Below are 15663 nucleotides of genomic sequence, written 5' to 3' on the forward strand. Positions count from 1 at the left end.
ATGATTTACCGCAGCACTACACGCGCTTTATTGAAGAACTCCTATCTAAACTAATGCATTTTCCGCCAATCTTTACCTGCAGAATTTTGTGACGTCAGACCCAATATTGACGTTGGTTATCAATTCAACTTAACATATAACGCAATATTATCCAATAAATGGTCGCTTGAATGTGCATATTCCATATTCTTATATGTGGGATTGTGAGATTATGGAACAATGTTAGTAGGTATCTGTTTTCCTAGGTTTCTATTTCAATTGACATTTCCTTCCATAATTCAGGTACTTGGTCTTTGGAAAAAGGCACAGTCGGTATGCTGCAAAAGGTTTTAGTGGTCGGCTTGCTGCAAAAAAAAGGAGTAAAGAGAATTTTTGAGTTGCCAATACTTAAATTATCAAATTATTGCAAAGTAGTTTTGACAGAAGCAGAGTCAATTTATCTGATAAAGAACTCGTTCTACAACTATTTGTTGATGAACTGCAAACTTTTAAAAACACCAGTAACCATGAAAAGTGGCAAAAAAAAGCACAGCACTGAGACATTTTGAGTTAAAACACTTTCTTGCACATATTTTTTTCCCATGTAAAAAATCTTTACTAAACACACCTACTGCACCAACACACACAACTGTATTATAGGTAGTTATAATACCCTTACTTGCAAGTTAAATGACACCAATGGGGCGCCAAACCTCAAAAATAACATAAATGTGCACTGAAAAACAAAACAGATCAACAGACACACTGAGAAATAAAACTTTTGTTGCGTTACCAAACAATACAAAGCTGGTAAACATAGAAATAAATGAATACATACAAATTCGCAACTATGGTGAAAAATATATCAATGCTCCAGTAGGTTGAAAATCTCAGCAGCAAGTTAGAAGAGTTTAGGCAGAGTTCAACAAAAACTTTTGCATAGATAATCACTTCTTTCTGCAATGAAATGTGTAAAATATCAAGTAAGTGGTATTTTCCTTGATATAATTGTTGTACATATTAACCAAATAAGAACCTAGTGAATGGTACTGATTATTGGATAGTCACATTTAATGCAGTTGTCCACCACACATGGTCGACTCCAATCACAAACAATTTTGATAACAGGTTACTAATATTGTCATGTTTAAAAAACATTTCGGCAAGAACTTATGCCATTATCAGTTTGAAGGTTACTAATAATTTTGCAACATTTTTTGTCTGGCAAAATAAGACATGCAATATCAATAAAATTATAGTTTGTCCATAATTTGGTTGGTGTATACTTTATGTATGGACATAAATTTGACATCCCACAATTAAAGTATGGATTCTATGGTATTTAAAAACAAGAAAGTTTATTACAAAAGGATACACTTTTATCAATAAAAAGGCAACCATGTGGCTGCTTATTTGTGGGGGGAAAAAACGTTACAGGTAATTTAAAATGCAATAATAAATTTTCACAATGTTTATGCACATATGCAACATTGAAATTACAGAACACCACTGTCATGTCACTTGATCTTTTCTATGTGAAATATTATGCTCATTCATGGTATGAAGGTCATTTTCACAGCTTCTACAGTTCAACTATGGAACAACAATAACTACAACTATTCTAAGAAAAGCCACCTTGACATAATGGAACTGTAACCTGATATTGAAGCAAATCCTTTCAAAGCGTTGAGGAACAATAGAAACAATAACACATATGAATTTTTTTATTTACAGAGTTACATTGTGGAAATCACCCTATTCATTTGTAGCTTCATTTTACCTCACAAGGTTTTATTAACTTTGAATTTGCACTACCCGGTAGCTTCATGTTACTAAATTAAATCAATATTTTTCTAATGCTCAGTAAAACTTCATATACAGACCAAAAAACATCTTTTCAACATATTGTTAACCTCGGTGAAGTTCAAATATTCAATTTAAGTTTACCTGTAAGTGAAATAACGCCCCAATTGAATTAGTTGGCATGTTTCATTGGTGACGTGACAAGCGAAAAGTAGGTGGTTTCTCGGTTGGACCATCCAAGCGAATCGCATAAATAGACCAGAATAAACACATAGCGCTGAAAATGAATAAATGTTTGTAAAAGTAAGATTGCATATATTTATTTTCACTTTTTTTGAATTAAGATGGATTATAAGGATCTGCTACAATTCTGATAAAATCCAACTGATATGCACTAATATTTGGTTAAGGTGCAAAACCCTTATTTTCCAATGTATGTATTAGAGGCAACAAACTAGCCTTGGAAGTTGTTCAAACTATATATTATTTTATTTACTGAGATTGCACAATTGTTGTCATTCATACCAGCTGTCATTCTTGGACTGATAATGTCCGGAGACTTTTTCATATCGGCCATCGCAGCAATTGGAATTCCCCAATTGGCAACAGGACCCCAAAAGTGCTGCAAAATTAATTGATTTTTTATTAAATTGTGTTTAGAAATGAACACTTAGTTAGAAGTTTTGATTCAGTCATGTATGTAATCAAAACTTTTTTGTTTGCTCTCAAGACTTCAACTTTTACAACCAGTCTGTACAAACAACAAATTGCAAAGTTTGGAGTTTGTACAGAGGATTAAATCAATGATGATTCCACCACAATAATTTTCCAATGTGTTAATTATATGTCCAGTGGGCAAATCCATTTGATTATACTATGTATGAACTAGTTGTTACTGAACTGAAGGCCTACAAAGTAATTCACATATTTTACATCTTTTACCACTTACTTACCGTACTGGTTGATCAGAAACAATCCGGCAGAAAACATGAAAAAATAAACAATAGTTAGCTTGCTGGAAGAGTCATTATTGACAAATTGTTACCAACTTATTGCTATGTACAACTAGTTAATTTTACGATATAAAAAAGGTAAAAAACTAACAACAAAATCAGAAATATCAAACAAGCAACACAAACAACCTACCTCATTAGGTAGTTACGAAATTCTTTACTTTTAAGTTGCTCGAACAGCTTTCTGGCATGACGAGACATTTTGCCGTTTTCTGGCAAGTAACCGTGTTTCTGTACAACAAAACACCACACAAGAAAAGTTTGATGGATTGGCGACAGTTGCTCGCAGCAAATCCTCGGCCTGCTAACACAGCAAGTCACCAATGTAACCAGACCTACAGAGTGGAAATATTACACAGAAATGTGCGTGTCATGATACAGTTAGACCGAAAACCAAATATCGTTCGTTGTACTTTGTTTCAAATAAACACGCTTTGTCCTATTCAACATTATTTTAACCCATTAAAGTCTAAACTGTATGAACTATATTACCACGCAGTCATGTATTTAGATTCTCACAAATAAATCCCCGGTTTGGCAACTAGCCTTATTCAGCAATTTTACACTGGAATTTTTAACAATAATGGCGTGTTAAAAGCTGGACCTCAATCCAATAACATCTATATTAACACCATGTATTCAAATTGACTGTTAAATTTAAATTGACTTTCATATGCTTGGGCCGGTTAGTTGTGCAATGTTAATAGCCCTGCATCAAGCAATTCATGTTTAAAAATATCTAGAAGTACAATGATAATTTTGTAATTTGAACTGTTTCGTTTTAACACAATGGTTGTATTCTGATAAAATTAATTTGCCGCAATCGCATATCAAATATCAACGATGAGAACAATATATGTTGTCCCCGTCCTATATTAGATCTAAAAAGTGTTGGCGGAATGGCTTTGATTTGTTTTGTGGAATTTTCTACTGGTATTATTTCACTGAACTTTGAAGGAATGCAGTTTTCCTAACAAGACTCAGCATGGAGCGTGGTGCGCACTGTCCCTTCTTCATTTCCAGCTTCCTGGAAACAATACAACAGGAAATAGTCGCAATGCAGTGGATGGCCTGCGCAAGTCAAACTGAAATGACTAAATGTGGCAAAAGTTGTGTTAATCTGTGCGCGCTTCGTTTTACTGTAAAACCGCATGGTAGACTGGCCAAATGGCTTGCACGTTTTACTTGCTTCGACCAGATTACCAATAAACATTTACTTTAGAGAGTGGGATTGTTGACGCTGCAAACGGTTGATAACATGCTGTTAATTTGGGTGTGCACATAAATGAAAAGGAATAAGTACGTTTGTGTCTTACTCATAAATGTATTACTTGCTTAGTAAGTCAAAATCAGAGGCTGCGATTAAAACTAGGGCAGATGTAATGAGAAACACAATTCGGATTTTGCTTGTGGCAGCATTGTTTGTCGGAATACATTTCGGGAATGTCCGGTCAGTCTCGGTTGTTTTCGGAAGTGATCGGAATCCAGTCGGGAATATCGATACAATTGACGTCACAAGCGCAAACGATTTTTTTCGAGGCTATGTGCATACAAGTCGGCCAGTGCTAATAAAGCAGCCTATGCGCAACACAATACCATTGGAAAAATGGAATGACGTTTATCTCGCTTCACACCATGGCAACTCAAGCGTGAACGTCGACACGACCAAATATGAAGCAAGGGGAAGTCCCAGTTTCGAAACAAGTCTGACCGACTTTTTGAGTTGGTATACGGAAAGAAACGTTTATCTTATTACAACACTGCCAGATTCGTTGCAATTAGAATTTCCGCTTCCGCGTTGTTTGAATTGCGAAGGATTTCGGGAGAGATTCCAGGTGGGCTAACGTTGCATAAACACTGATCTATCTATATATAAGACATTATTGGCTCTATTGCTTATACTACCATGTTGTTTTTATTATACATAATGTATAGTAAATTCCTGTGATATATTCTTATCAAACTCTGCAGTAGACCGTATCCAGTCACTGGTTTGTTAACTGCAGCAGTTTGTAGTGCAATCTTGTGACAGACTGATTTTTAAAGCAGTTTCATTAGCACCGCAGGAGCTTTCTGTGAAAACTTACTTTCGTCTGAGCTCCACATAGCTCCACATAGCAGCTCGTAGTTCCACATAGCGACACATAGTTGCACATAGCTTCACATAGTTGCACATAGATTTGCATAGTTGCACATAGCGACACATAGTTGCACATAGCTTCACATAGTTGCACATAGATTTACATAGTTGCACATAGCGACACATAGTTGCACATAGCTTCACATAGTTGCACATAGATTTACATAGTTGCACATAGCGACACATAGTTGCACATAGCTTCACATAGTTGCACATAGATTTACATAGTTGCACATAGCGGCACATAGTTGCACATAGCTTCACATAGTTGCACATAGATTTACATAGTTGCACATAGCGGCACATAGTTGCACATAGCTTCACATAGTTGCACATAGATTTACATAGTTGCACATAGCGGCACATAGTTGCACATAGATTTACATAGTTGCACATAGCTTCACATAGTCGCACATAGCTTCACATAGTTGCACATAGCTTCACATAGTTGCACATAGCTTCACATAGTTGCACATAGATTTACATAGTTGCACATAGCGGCACATAGTTGCACATAGATTTACATAGTTGCACATAGCAGCACATAGTTGCACGAGCACATTTTAGAAGGACCGTGTAAACATATGGTTAAATATGACTTTTGTGCAACTGCAGTATATTGCATTATTGTTGCGTGATACTTTTTCAGGATTTCGTATTATGGTTCAGCAGTGGTGGAAGCAGTTCTACTTTGCATTACGACAACGTTGAAAACCTTTACTGTCAGATAGATGGCACCAAAAGATGGATTTTTGTTGATCCGCAGAACGGCTCCCATTACATTCCTTTGGACCACCCAGAAGGTGACCATGAACTTCCAATTACCTAATGTTTACAGCGTTGTTTACCCGTAAAATGATAATGTAAACAAGAACATTACAAACTCGTCACATTTATTGTACTTTCTGATTATTTTCACGGAGTATGATGATGATACCGAGATTCACTATTTGCTGCATGGAAGCCTATACACGTGGCGTAGGAATAACACATTAAGTAGCACACTTTTTATATCTGACTTTTCCGGTCCTATTCCTTTGTTCATGTAGTCTACGTATATTGTGACACTGAAATATGGTAACCAGGCGAACATCAATTAAAAGTTTTAGTTTTTACGGTGAATTTTGCCAAAAAATTGACGAATATGTTTGAGACAACTCAAAATCAGACGCGACCGACCGGTTAAAGTTGAGCGATCGACTGATTGGTGTTGGCCATCACTGCACTAGCAACATCAATTTAAATAATCATACCTTATTGCTATGACGCAACATAGTTTAAATCAATGCCGACTATAACTTTGAACTATAGCCTACTGCTGGTGAGGGGGTATCTGTTTATTTAACATTGACTAAGTCTTTGTACTATTGGAATTAATGTTGCCATGTATTTTTCTATTACCTCCACAGGTCATTACTGCGGCGTGAACGTATCCGACGTTGACTACAACAAATACCCGACTCTCAAAAAAGTTCCATTCTGGAGGGCGGAGCTGGAAGCTGGGGATTGTTTGTATGTTCCAGTAAAGTAAGTATATGTCGTCTATGATGCGTCCCTGCGCCGGCTCCGGATTTGGAACGCGGGCCGCTGGGTTGACAACCCAGCTCTATGTTGAATTGCTCTTTTCTATACCTATCGCTGCAGTGTGTTTGTCATAAATAATTTTGATCGTGCCACGACAATTTGGGAATATCTGAAGCAACAAGGGAATCGTCGCGATAACCCGTGTGACAATATGTAGTCGTTTTGCATCAAAACCTACAACAAACTGTCCATGTCAACATAAAATACCAAAATAATCATTTCGTTATTTTTGTGAGATTGCTACATCAACCCCCCCTGAAACGTATAGCCGTTTATTGCAGTGAACATCGTATTAATCAGTCGCAGATACTTAGATAACCTATCGTTATCGCATGAGTTGTGCAAATAACAAATACCTCAACACACAGCTGGTGGCACCAAGTAAACAGTTTGAAAGGTCGGAACCTCGCGGTAAACTTATGGTGGGCACCGATACACTCCACTACACAAGCACCCTTTCGTTGCGATGACGTCACTCCTGATGACATCACTCCCGATGACGTCAATCATTTATCGGATTTGACGTTTAATCCCGGCGAGTGGATTCGGTATAACTTGATTCAGCTTGCGGAGGAACACCAAGGAAAGTTAAAGTGAGCAGATTTTTTGTTGTTTTGAAACGAAGAAGACACAAAAGCTACAATGTGGCGGACATTCTACCGAAGAGGTTTCGAACACGACTGTGCTCATCATCAGTGCTGCAACTTCGAACTAGCGTTGATGATGAGCACAGCTTTGTTCGTAACGTCTGCCAGAAAATGTCCAGCAAAGCAGCTTTGGCTTTCATATTCAAAGTTATCCTTTTTTCGATGTGTTTTTCATGTATGTGTCATTTCGTCTTAATAAAGTTTTAGTTGAATGATGTTCCACACCAACAAAAGATGTTAAAATATAAAATTTATGAAAAAAATTCTAATACGTTTGGCTATAATTTATACAGATAATGTAAAGCAACCTTTCATGTCAGAGTACAGATTTGCTACAGTTGTTTCTCAAGAAAGGAGTACTGGATCTTTACATTAAATTAACGCATTGTTGTGGAAGTGGCCTTTCATATTGTTTACAGAGGGGGATTATGTGTAACAATGCCTGATTGTTAACTTCCTAGTTACGAAACAATGAGAAGGAATGTGGTTCACGAACACACTGGTCAACACCTAGTGTCACGTGACTCGTTCGTCACGCTCGATCGGAACGGCGACAGAGTGGTTGATACGCATGAGTTGACACACGCCGATGCCAAATCCGTTCACAAGGCTGTGAACAACGTTCCAGTTGGTAAGACATGTTTGCCTGACCTTTGACCTCCTTTGTCGTACACATGTAGAGTTTACGTCTGAAAAAATAGTGTTTTTATTCGATGAAAATCGAATAATTTTAATATATCGGCGTTTTATTATATCGTGATTTGTCTTTGTCTGTTATATAGGTGCAATGAACACTAATGGAATAGCACAAGTTGAAAATCTTGACGTGTCAGAAGACTACGTGATTGACGACGAGCAACTTGGTTACGGAGACGTTGAACATGTCGAACTTTGAGCACTTGTGAGCGAGCAAGTGACACGAAATTTACTTTTAGGAAAAAACTCGTTTGTTCTTGGGCGAGGACTCTTGGAAGTAGTTAATATGTTGCCATATAAAAGCGGTCACATTTGCGGGAATCTGAAATAAAAGTTGTGAATGAAATTAGTGTGGATATATCAGTAAATCCGGGAACGTAACTGATTGTAAGGTTTAACAACACTCAGATTGGCGAACCCTAAGAAGAAGCAATTGGATATCATTTTCAATTCGAACGAATAACTCAAATCCCAACGAATGCTCCCTTATACATCATATCTGAACGTTTGTTCAGGAGCTTTGTAATACTTCGGGCAAAGTGTCAAAGGTTTTCCTGAAACACAGGCAGCCGGACGTCCCTTTTACACCATGTTGTGTTTACAGGCCGGGTTGTGCAAACATAACCGGGGCCATAGGTGGATTGTAAACGAGCTTAGTCCTTGGCGGCGTTTACTGTAAACTAATGGCTCCGGTAATTTCGCGGCAATGTCCACAATAGCTCGAGTCGGCCCCGTATAAATTTATCGAAATTCGTCCTTGATTCAAGGTCGTTGTAAGAAAAACCGAAAAAATATCAGACTTTGTGCATTATATGTTGCGGGCTTTGACCCCTTACCCAAACCTCAGATTTCATCATAGGAATTATCGGAAACCTCGTTTCCAGTACGTTCGCTACCGCATAAGTAAGAGTTTTGATTGGCGATCTGTGCATTATTGCGAAAAATGCAACTGCATTATTGCGAAAAATGTACTGAACTATTGTGTTACAGAGTATTTAAAAGGATCAACTTATATTTTTTGTGTCATTTTGGCTGCTTTCTTTTTCAATCAGATTGATGAAATTTCAGTTTAAACAGGGTTCTTGACGTTATGTTATGTTCAATAGAGTAAATAAACAAACGTTTCATTGCCTTATTCAAAAAATAAAGTTCTATTTAACAATTGCATGCTTACGCCAAAAATGGAGAGTTGTTATTTTCACATCATTTCACATCATTTTTGTTTGGAAGGTCGTTAACATTTTGTAAACACTTAGTTAGAAGTTTTGATTCAGTCATGTATGTAATTGAAACCTCTTTGTTTGCTGTTGAGACTTTAATTTTTGAAACCAGTCTGAACAAACAACAGATTGCAAAGTTTGGAATTTGTACAGAGGATTAAAACAAAACAATGATAATTCCACCATGCACAATATTTTTCCAATCTGGTAATTATATGTCCAGTGGGCAAATCCATTTGATTATACTATGTATGAACTAGTTGTTACTGATCTGAAGGCCTACAAAGTAATTCACATATTTTACATCTTTTACCACTTACTTACCGTACTGGTTGATCAGAAACAATCCGGCAGAAAACATGAAAAAATAAACAATAGTCAGCTTGCTGGATGAGTCATTATTGACAAATTGTTACCAACTTATTGCTATGTACAACTAGTTAATTTTACGATATAAAAAAGGTAAAAAACTAACAACAAAATCAGAAATATCAAACAAGCAACACAAACAACCTACCTCATTAGGTAGTTACGAAATTCTTTACTTTTAAGTTGCTCGAACAGCTTTCTGGCATGACGAGACATTTTGCCGTTTTCTGGCAAGTAACCGTGTTTGTGTACAACAAAACACCACACTAGAAAAGTTTGATGGATTGGTGACAGTTGCTCGCAGCAAATCCTGGGCCAGCTAACACGGCAAGTCACCAATGTAAACAGACCTACAGAGTGGAAATATTACACAGAAATGTGCGTGTCATGATACAGTTAGACCGAAAACCAAATATCGTTCGTTGTACTTTGTTTCAAATAAACACGCTTTGTCCTATTCAACATTATTTTAACCCATTAAAGTCTAAACTGTATGAACTATATTACCACGCAGTCATGTATTTAGATTCTCATAAATAAATCCCCTGTTTGGCAACTAGCCTTATTCAGCAATTTTACACTGGAATTTTTAACAATAATGACGTGTTAAAAGCTGGACCTCAATCCAATAACATCTATATTAACACCATGAACTCAAATTGACTGTTAAAATTTAATTTGACTTTCATATGCTTGGGCCGGTTAGTTGTGCAATGTTAATAGCCCCGCATCAAGCAATTCATGTTTAAATATATAGAAGTAGGCAACAATGAGAATTTTGTAATTTGAACTGTTTCGTTTTAACACAATGGTTGTATTCCGATAAAATTAATTTGCCGCAATCGCATGTCAAATATCAACGATGAGAACAACATATGCTGTCCCCGTCTTATATTAGATCTAATAGTTGTTGGCGGAATGGCTTTGATTTGTTATGTGGAATTTTCTACTGGTATTACTTCACTGAACTTTGTAGGAATGCAGTTTTTCTAACAAGACCCAGCATGGAGCGTAGTGCGCACTGTCCCTTCTTCATTTCCAGCTTCCTGGAAACAATACAACAGGAAATAGTCGCAGTGCAATGGATGGCCTGCGCAAGTCAAACTGAAATGACTAAATGTGGCTAAAGTTGTGTTAATCTGTGCGCGCTTCGTTTTACTGTAAAACCGCATGGTAGACTGGCCAAATGGCTAACACGTTTTACTTGCTTCGAAGAGATTACTAATAAACATTTACTTTAGAGAGTGGGATTGTTGACGCTGCAAACGGCAGATAACGTGCTGTTAATTTGGGTGTGCACATAAATGAAAAGGAATAAGTACGTTTGTGTCTTACTCATAAATGTATCACTTGCTTAGTAAGTCAAAATCAGAGGCTGCGATTAAAACTAGGGCAGATGTAATGAGAAACGCAATTCGGATTTTGCTTGTGGCAGCATTGTTTGTCGGAATACATTTCGGGAATGTCCGGTCAGTCTCGGTTGTTTTCGGAAATGATCGGAATCCAGTCGGGAATATCGATACAATTGACGTCACAAGCGCAAACGATTTTTTTCGAGGCTATGTGCATACAAGTCGGCCAGTGCTAATAAGGCAAGCCATGCGCAACACAATACCATTGGAAAAATGGAATGACGATTATCTCGCTTCACACCACGGCAACTCAAGCGTAAACGTGGACACGACCAAATATGAAGCAAGGGGAAGTCCCAGTTTCGAAACAAGTCTGACCGACTTTTTGAGTTGGTATACGGAAAGAAACGTCTATCTTATTACAACTCTGCCAGATTCGTTGCAATTAGAATTTCCGCTTCCGCGTTGCTTGAATTGCGAAGGATTTCGGCAGAGATTCCAGGTGGGCTAACGTTGCATAAACTGATCTATCTATATATAAGACATTGTAGGCTCTATTGCTTATACTACCATATTGTGTTTATTACATAATGTATAGTAAATTCCTGTGATATATTCGTATCAAACTCTGCAGTAGACCGTATCCAGTCACTGGTTTCTTAACTGCAGCAGTTTGTAGTGCAATCTTGTGACAGACTGATTTTTAAAGCAGTTTCATTAGCAGGAGCTTTCTGTGAAAACTTACTTTCGTTTGAGCTCCACATAGCTCCACATAGCAGCTCGTAGTTCCACATAGCTCCACATAGTTGCACATAGCGACACATAGCTCCACACAGTTGCACATAGCGACACATAGCTTCACATAGTTGCACATAGATTACATAGTCGCACATAGCGACACATAGCTTCACATAGTCGCACATAGCTTCACATAGTTGCACATAGATTTACATAGTTGCACATAGCGGCACATAGTTGCACATAGATTTACATAGTTGCACATAGCGGCACATAGCTTCACATAGTCGCACATAGCTTCACATAGTTGCACATAGATTTACATAGTTGCACATAGCGGCACATAGCTTCACATAGTCGCACATAGCTTCACATAGTTGCACATAGATTTACATAGTTGCACATAGCGGCACATAGTTGCACATAGCGGCACATAGTTGCACATAGCGGCACATAGTTGCACATAGCGGCACATAGTTGCACATAGATTACATAGTCCACATAGCGACACATAGCTTCACATAGTCGCACATAGCTTCACATAGTTGCACATAGATTACATAGTCGCACATAGCGACACATAGCTTCACATAGTCGCACATAGCTTCACATAGTTGCACATAGATTTACATAGTTGCACATAGCGGCACATAGTTGCACATAGCGGCACATAGTTGCACATAGATTTACATAGTTGCACATAGCGGCACATAGTTGCACATAGATTTACATAGTTGCACATAGCGGCACATAGCTTCACATAGTCGCACATAACTTCACATAGTTGCACATAGATTTACATAGTTGCACATAGCGGCACATAGTTGCACATAGCGGCACATAGTTGCACATAGATTTACATAGTTGCACATAGCGGCACATAGTTGCACATAGATTTACATAGTTGCACATAGCGCCACATAGTTGCACATAGATTTACATAGTTGCACATAGCGGCACATAGTTGCACATACATTTACATAGTTGCACACTGCAGCTGCAGTATATTGCATTATCGTTGCGTGATACTTTTTCAGGATTTCGTATTATGGTTCAGCAGTGGTGGAAGCAGTTCTACTTTGCATTACGACAACGTTGAAAACCTTTACTGTCAGATAGATGGCACCAAAAGATGGATTTTTGTTGATCCGCAGAACGGCTCTCACTACATTCCTTTGGACCACCCAGAAGGTGACCATGAACTTCCAATTACCTAATGTTTACAGCGTTGTTTACCCGTAAAATGATAATGTAAACAACAACATTATAAAGTCGTCACATTGATTTTACTTTCTGATTATTTTCACGGAGTATGATGATGATACCGAGATTCACTATTTGCTGCATGGAAGCCTATACACATGGCGTAGGAATAACACATTAAATAGCACACTTTGAATAACTGACATTTTCGCTCCTATTCCTTTGTTCATGTAGTCTACATATGTTGTGACACTGGAATTTGAGTATAATGTGGTAACCATGCCAACATCATTTAAAGGGTTTAGTTTTTACGGTGAATTATATTGAACTATATCCTACTGCTGGTGAGGGAGTAGCTGTTTTTCAACAATGACTAAGACTTCGCACTATTGGAAATAATGTTGCCATGTCTTTTTCCATTACTTCCACAGGTCATTACTGCGGCGTGAACGTATCCGACGTTGACTACAACAATTACCCGACTCTCAAAAAAGTTCCATTCTGGAGGGCGGAGCTGGAAGCTGGGGATTGTTTGTATGTTCCAGTAAAGTAAGTATATGTCTTCCATGATGCGTCCCTGCACCGGTGCGGGATTTGGAACGCTGGCCGTTAGATTGACAACCCAGCTCTATATTGAATTGCTCTTTTCTATACCTATCGCTGCAGTGTGTTTATCATAAATAAAGTTGGTCATGCCACGACAATTTGGGAATATCTGAAGCAACAAGGGAATCGTCGCGATAACCCGTGTGACAATATGTAGTCGTTTTGCATCAAAACCTACAACAAACTGTCCATGTCAACATAAAATACCAAAATAATCATTTCGTTATTTTTGTGAGATTGCTACATCAACCCCCCCTGAAACGTATAGCCGTTTATTGCAGTGAACATCGTATTAATCAGTCGCAGATACTTAGATAACCTATCGTTATCGCATGAGTTGTGCAAATAACAAATACCTCAACACACAGCTGGTGGCACCAAGTAAACAGTTTGAAAGGTCGGAACCTCGCGGTAAACTTATGGTGGGCACCGATACACTCCACTACACAAGCACCCTTTCGTTGCGATGACGTCACTCCTGATGACATCACTCCCGATGACGTCAATCATTTATCGGATTTGACGTTTAATCCCGGCGAGTGGATTCGGTATAACTTGATTCAGCTTGCGGAGGAACACCAAGGAAAGTTAAAGTGAGCAGATTTTTTGTTGTTTTGAAACGAAGAAGACACAAAAGCTACAATGTGGCGGACATTCTACCGAAGAGGTTTCGAACACGACTGTGCTCATCATCAGTGCTGCAACTTCGAACTAGCGTTGATGATGAGCACAGCTTTGTTCGTAACGTCTGCCAGAAAATGTCCAGCAAAGCAGCTTTGGCTTTCATATTCAAAGTTATCCTTTTTTCGATGTGTTTTTCATGTATGTGTCATTTCGTCTTAATAAAGTTTTAGTTGAATGATGTTCCACACCAACAAAAGATGTTAAAATATAAAATTTATGAAAAAAATTCTAATACGTTTGGCTATAATTTATACAGATAATGTAAAGCAACCTTTCATGTCAGAGTACAGATTTGCTACAGTTGTTTCTCAAGAAAGGAGTACTGGATCTTTACATTAAATTAACGCATTGTTGTGGAAGTGGCCTTTCATATTGTTTACAGAGGGGGATTATGTGTAACAATGCCTGATTGTTAACTTCCTAGTTACGAAACAATGAGAAGGAATGTGGTTCACGAACACACTGGTCAACACCTAGTGTCACGTGACTCGTTCGTCACGCTCGATCGGAACGGCGACAGAGTGGTTGATACGCATGAGTTGACACACGCCGATGCCAAATCCGTTCACAAGGCTGTGAACAACGTTCCAGTTGGTAAGACATGTTTGCCTGACCTTTGACCTCCTTTGTCGTACACATGTAGAGTTTACGTCTGAAAAAATAGTGTTTTTATTCGATGAAAATCGAATAATTTTAATATATCGGCGTTTTATTATATCGTGATTTGTCTTTGTCTGTTATATAGGTGCAATGAACACTAATGGAATAGCACAAGTTGAAAATCTTGACGTGTCAGAAGACTACGTGATTGACGACGAGCAACTTGGTTACGGAGACGTTGAACATGTCGAACTTTGAGCACTTGTGAGCGAGCAAGTGACACGAAATTTACTTTTAGGAAAAAACTCGTTTGTTCTTGGGCGAGGACTCAGGCCAAGAAGGCAAATTTTAACTTGGAAGTAGTTAATATATTGCCATATAAAAGCGGTCACATTTGCGGGAATCTGAAATAAAAGTTGTGAATGAAATTAGTGTGGATATATCAGTAAATCCGGGAACGTAACTGATTGTAAGGTTTAACAACACTCAGATTGGCGAACCCTAAGAAGAAGCAATTGGATATCATTTTCAATTCGAACGAATAACTCAAATCCCAACGAATGCTCCCTTATACATCATATCTGAACGTTTGTTCAGGAGCTTTGTAATACTTCGGGCAAAGTGTCAAAGGTTTTCCTGAAACACAGGCAGCCGGACGTCCCTTTTACACCATGTTGTGTTTACAGGCCGGGTTGTGCAAACATAACCGGGGCCATAGGTGGATTGTAAACGAGCTTAGTCCTTGGCGGCGTTTACTGTAAACTAATATAGCCCCGGTAATTTCGCGGCAATGTCCACAATAGCTCGAGTCGGCCCCGTATAAATTTATCGAAATTCGTCCTTGATTCAAGGTCGTTGTAAGAAAAACCGAAAAAATATCAGACTTTGTGCATTATATGTTGCGGGCTTTGACCCCTTACCCAAACCTCAGATTTCATCATAGGAATTATCGGAAACCTCGTTTCCAGTACGTTCGCTACCGCATAAGTAAGAGTTTTGATTGGCGATCTGTGCATTATTGCGAAAAAT

General features: G+C 38.2%; 3 protein-coding genes across 3 annotated transcripts; 2 read left to right on the forward strand and 1 right to left on the reverse strand.

Moving 5' to 3' along the window:
* Positions 1 to 361: 361 nt before the first annotated feature.
* Positions 362 to 3104, reverse strand: LOC145894459 (mitochondrial pyruvate carrier 1-like). The gene is given in 4 exon segments (XM_082983052.1): positions 362 to 936; positions 1927 to 2059; positions 2308 to 2404; positions 2925 to 3104. Coding segments are annotated over 4 exon segments (312 nt in total). The 5' UTR covers positions 2997 to 3104; the 3' UTR covers positions 362 to 926.
* A 1039-nt stretch (positions 3105 to 4143) lies between these two features.
* Positions 4144 to 8177, forward strand: LOC145894457 (jumonji C domain-containing protein 5-like). Its single transcript, XM_082983051.1, has 6 exons — positions 4144 to 4630; positions 5585 to 5738; positions 6345 to 6462; positions 6888 to 7112; positions 7628 to 7797; positions 7949 to 8177. Exons 1-6 carry the CDS (start codon positions 4178 to 4180, stop codon positions 8059 to 8061), a joined length of 1233 nt encoding a protein of 410 aa, XP_082839177.1. The 5' UTR covers positions 4144 to 4177; the 3' UTR covers positions 8062 to 8177.
* A 2675-nt stretch (positions 8178 to 10852) lies between these two features.
* LOC145895858 (jumonji C domain-containing protein 5-like) lies at positions 10853 to 14991 on the forward strand. Its single transcript, XM_082984638.1, has 6 exons — positions 10853 to 11305; positions 12579 to 12732; positions 13176 to 13293; positions 13719 to 13943; positions 14459 to 14628; positions 14780 to 14991. Exons 1-6 carry the CDS (start codon positions 10853 to 10855, stop codon positions 14890 to 14892), a joined length of 1233 nt encoding a protein of 410 aa, XP_082840764.1. The 3' UTR covers positions 14893 to 14991.
* Positions 14992 to 15663: the final 672 nt, after the last annotated feature.

The sequence above is a fragment of the Ascidia mentula genome, chromosome 3 (assembly GCF_947561715.1).
Source record: "Ascidia mentula chromosome 3, kaAscMent1.1, whole genome shotgun sequence".
Lineage (NCBI taxonomy): Eukaryota > Metazoa > Chordata > Ascidiacea > Phlebobranchia > Ascidiidae > Ascidia > Ascidia mentula.